Raw genomic sequence first — 6,916 nt, 5'->3', positions numbered from 1 at the left:
TTTTTGAGCACATACAATAAATGTTTGTTCGCTTTCAAGCGATTTAGACACTTTTTGTAAACCATTTTCATCTGAATAGCACACTGCATATTCTGAATTAAAAATGTCTGATCTAAATCTTAATAGATCGTTAATTCCCTAAGTGAGATCAATAAATAAATATCCGTGTGGTTGCTCCGTTATTTCTTTATATATTCTAAATAACTTCGTTGGGTTTCCAGGATAAATTTGTCTTGCTAAACATTGAAATGGAATTGGTATTTAATGAAATATCTCTGGTGTGCTAAGATTTATGAAATATGTTCTGAGTCACCACTACTACTGATAAGTTCCTATGGTGTGAACCTCTAGTAAAAAGCTCGCACACATTTTTGTTAAACGCTCCCATCATCAAATAGTCCAATATTAAAAGAGTAGGTTCATTTGTTTCATTTTCAATTGTTTCAGGAACTCCTTTAAAGTATTCAACGTTTATAAAATTTGGCTTTGCCAATGGAGAGGATAGCCCTCTCCATAACACCAAATAATTCAATCTATTGAAATATTAAAAAGTTCACTCTTCTTAGTAATTAGATTTTCTAAAAAGGTTGTTTTTCCCGATCCAGATGGTCCCCAAATCAGCATTGTAAAAGGGTGTATAAATTGCGTAAACATTTTTTATATCTTATTAAAAATTTTTTATTTTATTCAGGATAAATAACTATTTTCTTATATAATGTTTTGTAAATTACACTAGTTTTGTTTTATTTTCTCCTGGTCGCGTTTCTTGGCACAGTTCTTCGCGAAATGAGTATCAGATCCGCAAAAATTACAATAAATAACTTTCTTGTATCTTTTTTTACTGGGATCATTTCCAAAAAAACTCTTAAAGGAATCCATAGTGGGAAACAACCTGAGTCATCCACCAATTATTTTGACTGAATTTTAATCAAATGTGAACGGGTGTTTCTGTCGATTAGGAGAAGCTGGACAGCTGTTTTTTTGGCGACTCTAAGAAGCAGTGGACAACAGCAGTTTTAACAGCGAATGTTAGATTTCTGATGCTAATGTTAGCAGCAAAACACACCGAGGAAGACATAAGGAGAAGCTGGTCGCGTTTATAACCGAGATTTTATATTTCATAATTTGTAAATCAAAATTAGCATTAAGTCAAAGATTGAAAGTATACAAATGAATACAACTGGTGAAGTTCAACATATTTCCGTGTTTTTATTACAAAGTGTGTGAAAGGCCCCCCAGAGTAGACTTCTGCGAATCGTCACAACATTTTGGTGGCCCATGAGGGGAACATACACTCATAACTTTATCAGCTTCCAATATTTGTAAACATACTTCAATCTTTGTGCTTACTTGTGTGCAAATCTACTATAAATTTAAACCAGCAAAGTTACGCAACGTTACATCCCATAACGGAGCCTCGAATAACGGAGGAATCAAGAAGTTGAGGAGAATAGCGGATTCAACCCATGCCTATTGCCATCTCATGCGACATACTAGTCTCGTGAAGTTTGCCGTCCCCTTGATCGCAACACGAGCGGAACGACTGAATAAGGTGAGTGTGTTTGTGAGAGTATTTGTGCGTGGTTTTTTAAAGCAGAGTGCAATAAGAAAACATTAAAATGGGAAAAATGAAAGTAATGGTAGTGATTTGGCACAACAGAGCTCGGCACCTTTGGCTGTGGTCGAGCCTTTTGCAGACATGTACGCAATGCAGATGGACTTATCTTCCAGGTTGACCCAACTAATTAAAAATGCTAAAAAGGACGGTCAAATAAAGAAAACTAAATCCTACCATGAGTTTCGCCTCAGCAAGCTCAACGAGCTTTCGAAACAATTTTACGCAAATCATCAATCGCTCATTTTACAGCAATGTCCACGATCGCATCCATATTTTGCGGATGCTGTTGAAGACAATTTTGAGCAAGCATACAGCCACATTTATTGTTCTTTCGTCGATGAATACGAAACCAAGTTTCCGGTTCCAATACAGGTATCAGGTGATCAATCCATAAACAACACCCTTGTGCCCAGTCCTGTTTCCACAATTCAGCTGCCCAAATTGCCCGTACCCCACTTTTCAGGAAATTTTGCAGATTGGCCATCTTTTTATGATAGCTTTACGCAGCTAATACATGAAAATCAATCTCTTTCAAACATTCAAACATTTCATTTCTTGAAGCAAGCACTACCGCACGGACGAGACCAGGATATAAACCATATGGCATTAACAGAAACCAACTATGCAGTGGCATGGAACCTTGTGGTAAAACGATACAACAACCCTCGACTGCAGTTCATGTACAATATGAATGCACTGTACGGAATCGAGCCACTGTCCAAGGAGATCGCGGTGGACCTTAGGAATTTGTTAAACTTGGCAAATGTATGTATAAGTGAATTCCGACGACTACACATTGCCATTGATTCCTGTGATCATTGGTTGGTGCATCACTTACTCACAAAGCTGCCTATCAGCACAACACAGGCCTGGGAACATTCCCTGGGCAACAACGTGGAAATCCCCACCTTCACAAAGCTGGAGGTGTTTCTGCACAATCGATTGGTCAGCATCGACCTAATTGAGAGTAGGAAACCAGCCGTTCCAGTTAGAACATCTATACAATCGACCAACCATCGCCAGACAACCAGACCATCGGGAAACTCCACTGTTAGGGGACACAGCTTCCACAGTACTCTTGAGTCTGGATCCATCAGGTGCTCGCTCTGCCAACAGAATCACGTTCTAAGACGGTGCCCGGACTTCCTTGCCAAGGATTGTTTCGCGCGAAAGGTTATAGTCGACTGCTCAAAGGCATGCATCAATTGTCTTAGTGCTTCCCATTCTCTCAGTCAATGCAGCAGCAACTGAAACTGATCGCAATGTGGTCAACGGCACCACACTTTGTTACATTTCCCGAATGCTCAACAAAGTCCTTCATTGACTCCTGGAGTATCCCGACAGCATACTTCAGACTCTGGTCGGAGCGCAGACGCGGTACAAAATGCACCATCAACGCAACTCTTCAGCGCAGTTGCCTCCCATCTGAACTCAACGACCCTTCTTGCTACTGCACTGGTTCGGATCGTAAATAACTCCACTGGGCAATCAGCTTTAGTTCGAGCTCTCATCGACCATGGCTCGGAAGGCACCCTCATCACGGAAAACATCGTTCAAGCGCTTAGACTCAAACGGCATCCTGTTCGAGCTGAGATCACGGGAATTGGTAATAAGTCGCATAATCAGTGCAGGCACAGCACCGACTTCACCATAATCTCATGTTCAGGATCTGATTTTAACGCCTACGTATCCTCAGCCTTCATCCTTCGGTCACTAACAGGTCATTTACCAAAACAAAATGTAAACATTAAGTCCTGTAAACATCTCCAAGGGTTCCAAGCGTTCCTTTGCAGATCCTAATTTCATCAAGTCGGGTCGCATTGACCTACTTATCGGTGTCGACATTATCCCGCAATTAATGCTTCCGGACATACGCAAGGGGACGGTGGCAGAACCAATTGCACACAGCTGGGCTGGGTAGTTTTTGGAACAGCTAAAGCAGCCCAGACGACATCAATCTCCATCCGTTGTAATTTGGCAAACCTAAACAACATGGTACAGAGGTTTTTCGAATTGGATCAGGTCTCCACAACAAGACAACTCAACGCAGAGGAAAGATGCTGTGAAGACCACTTTCAACAAACTCATATCCGTCAGCCGAATGGGAAATATTTGGTTCGTTTGCCTTTAAAAACGTTGTTTGACCCCACACCGGTGATCGGCCGGTCAAGGCAAATCGCATTAAACCGTTTCCACGCCCTGGAAAGGAAACTTAATCATCGGCCAGATTTCAGTCAACAGTATGTCAGCACTATTCAAGAGTACTTCGATCTCAAGCAGATAAAAGAGGTAAAAGGTAGTGAGGAAGAACACACTAGGATCAACGCTCAAAGGCAACTCTCAATCTCTGCGTGCACCGTTCCACATCATGCTGTGATCAAAGACGACATTTTAACTACAAAGATGCGAGTCGTATACGACGCTTCGTGCAAAACGTCTAACGGGAGGTCTTTGAATGATATTTTATGCACGGGTCCCGCCTTACAAAACGATCTTGGAGGAGTTATACTCAACTGGCGTTTCCATCGGTATGTCTTCGTGGCCGATATAACGAAAATGTATCGCTGCATAGATATACATGAAGAAGATGCCCAGTATCCGCGAATTTTCTGGCGCGATGAAAAGGGACTCATCAAGGAATATTTTTTGACTACAGTAACGTTTGGCACTGCCTCGGCACCCTTCACGGCGATTCGAGTCATACATCAGATTGCGTCCGACGAGCGTGAACGCTATCCTCTGGCCGAGCAAGGAAAAAGGAAATCTATGTGGACGATGTTCAAACCGGACACGAGACCATCGACGGAGCTCTAAAAATTCGCAATGATGTCATCGCAGCTCTGCAATCAGCAGGCATGGAGCTCAAGAAGTGGGCATCCAACCATCCAGATATCTTAGAAAGCATCCCAACTACAGATCTCTCTAACAGTAGCATTTTTGAGATAGACAATAAGGACTCCATTAAAACCTTAGGGTTGTATTGGCATCCAAACAAAGATGGTTTTGGTTTTAATCTTAAGTTTTCTCTCAATCCTATATTCACCAAACGTTCTATACTATCCACAGTAGCACGCTTATTCGATCCGTTGGGATACCTGGCACCAGTGATCATCGCTGCGAAAATCCTGTTGAAGGAAGTTTGGAGTTTTCGTATCGAGCGCAAGGATGAGCCCCCCGCATGATTAGAATGGGACGACCCAATGCCAGATCAACTCGCCGAGCGGTGGCGACAGCTCATTCAAGAGCTCCCCGACATTGAAGAGATCCACATCCCTCGGTGGTTAGGCTTCGATTTAAGGCATGTCTCGACGTTGCAACTACACATGTTTTGTGATGGATCATCCATGGCGTATGCAGCATGCGCTTATCTTCGAGCTAGTTGTACGGATGGTTCCGTGCAAGTTAACTTATTAGCCGCCCGCAGTCGAGTCACACCTGTTAAGCCACTAACAATTCCGAGAGTTGAGTTATCCGGAGCCCTGCTGTGTAAACAATTAGCCGATTGGATTGTCACACCATATCCGTACACTACTGGTCGGATGCAATGATAGTGCTGTATTGGATCAACGGTGACCCTAGGCGTTGGAAGACATTTGTCTCAAATCGAATTGGAGCAATCCTGGAGGCAAGCTCGCCATCGCAGTGGAGACATGTTCTTACGCAAGAAAACTCAGCAGATTGTGCTAGACGCGGACTCACCCCTTCCCAGCGGAAACACCACACGCTTTGGTGGAACGGACCACATTGGCTGCAGCTTTCAGAGGAGCATTGGCCAGTCAATCCAGTTCAGTCCCCAAAATCAGAACTTATTTCAGGAGAGCAATCCTTAAAGCACATCGGAGCCCACATTTGTATAGAAGTGCAATCATTTATCGAATCATATTCCTCCTATAAGAAACTCTTATTCGTTACAGCCTACGTCAAACGATTCATTTATAATACTCGTCACAAAAAAGCGGATAGACTCACCGGTCCTATTCAGGTATCTGAATTTCAACAGGCTTTGTTCGCACTGGTGCGGATGGTTCAACAAGAAGTCTATTCGGAAGAATTATCAAGACTACGATCCAACAAATTTCTATCCAAACACAACAAACTCAGCCAGCTATCACCGTTTCTCGACGATGAGGGGCTCATGAGATTTAAAGGCAGACTTAAAAATGCTTTGCAGCTCTCCATATCTCAACGCACACCAATAAGCCTTCCAAAGGCCCACCACCTGACGATTTTGGTTATAAGGAACGCTCATCACAACACCTTACATGGCGGTGTGCAACTAACTTTATCTACAATTCATCAAGTTTTCTGGATCGTCAACGGTAAACAGGCAGTAAAAAGGATTCTGCGACAGTGCGTAACCTGTTTCAGATTCAGAGGTCACACTTGCTATAAAGCATACATTGCAGTTTTCATTTGTTTAGCGAGCAAAGCGATTCATTTGGAAGCAGTCACGGGAATGTCGGCACATCATTTTCTGTGGGAGCTGCAGCGCTTTATCGGCTGTGGAACCAACTTTATCTCATCTGACAAGTCTCTAAAGCTGTGGACCAATGAATTCTATAAAGGAATTGAAGAGACAGTAGTTCCTGAACTTACTCGTCGAAACATTCAGTGGCATTTCAATCCTCCACATAGTCCAAACTTTGGAGGACTCTGGGAATCCAACGTAAAAGCTGTTAAATGATTGAACTGGTCCTTCTGACTGGAAATTAGGGCGAATCATCGACTTACATCCTGGGGTCGATGGAGCCCGAGTAGTTCGAGTAGCTACAATTAAGACCTCAACGGGTATTTACAAGAGGTCTGTGTCAAAGATTTGTCGTTTGCCCTTGCCAAGATTTACTGAAGAGTCTAGCCCAAGTACACAACCCATGCACCTTTGAATATACCCGCATTCACTCCATAACACACTTCAACCTTTTCAGAGTTTAAGCATGGTCTAAGGCTTTGAATACTGGGTCCAGTATTGGGGGCGGCATGAACGGGTGTTTCTGTCGATTAGGAGAAGCTGGACAGCTGTTTTTCTGGCGACTCTAAGAAGCAGTGGACAACAGCAGTTTTAACAGCGAATGTTAGATTTCTGATGCTAATGTTAGCAGCAAAACACACCGAGGAAGACATAAGGAGAAGCTGGTCGCGTTTATAACCGAGATTTTATATTTCATAATTTGTAAATCAAAATTTGCATTAAGTCAAAGATTGAAAGTATACAAATGAATACAACTGGTGAAGTTCAACATATTTCCGAGTTTTTATTACAAAGTGTGTGAAAGACCTCCAGAGTAGACTTCTGCTCAA

At 42.6% G+C, this 6,916-nt stretch overlaps 2 protein-coding genes across 2 annotated transcripts; both read left to right on the top strand.

Moving 5' to 3' along the window:
• Window positions 1–3,610: 3,610 nt before the first annotated feature.
• Window positions 3,611–4,432, top strand: LOC122818100 (uncharacterized). Its single transcript, XM_044091566.1, has one exon. The coding sequence runs from the start codon at window positions 3,611–3,613 to the stop codon at window positions 4,430–4,432; it is 822 nt and encodes a 273-aa protein (XP_043947501.1).
• A 730-nt stretch (window positions 4,433–5,162) lies between these two features.
• LOC122818099 (uncharacterized) lies at window positions 5,163–6,302 on the top strand. The gene is made up of 2 exons (XM_044091565.1): window positions 5,163–5,469; window positions 5,533–6,302. Exons 1-2 carry the CDS (start codon window positions 5,163–5,165, stop codon window positions 6,300–6,302), a joined length of 1,077 nt encoding a protein of 358 aa, XP_043947500.1.
• The last annotated feature ends 614 nt before the right edge of the window (window positions 6,303–6,916 follow it).

Source organism: Drosophila biarmipes, unplaced genomic scaffold (genome assembly GCF_025231255.1).
Source record: "Drosophila biarmipes strain raj3 unplaced genomic scaffold, RU_DBia_V1.1 ptg000019l, whole genome shotgun sequence".
In the NCBI taxonomy this organism is placed as follows: Eukaryota; Metazoa; Arthropoda; class Insecta; order Diptera; family Drosophilidae; genus Drosophila; species Drosophila biarmipes.
This window is presented reverse-complemented; position numbering and strand designations above follow the sequence as displayed.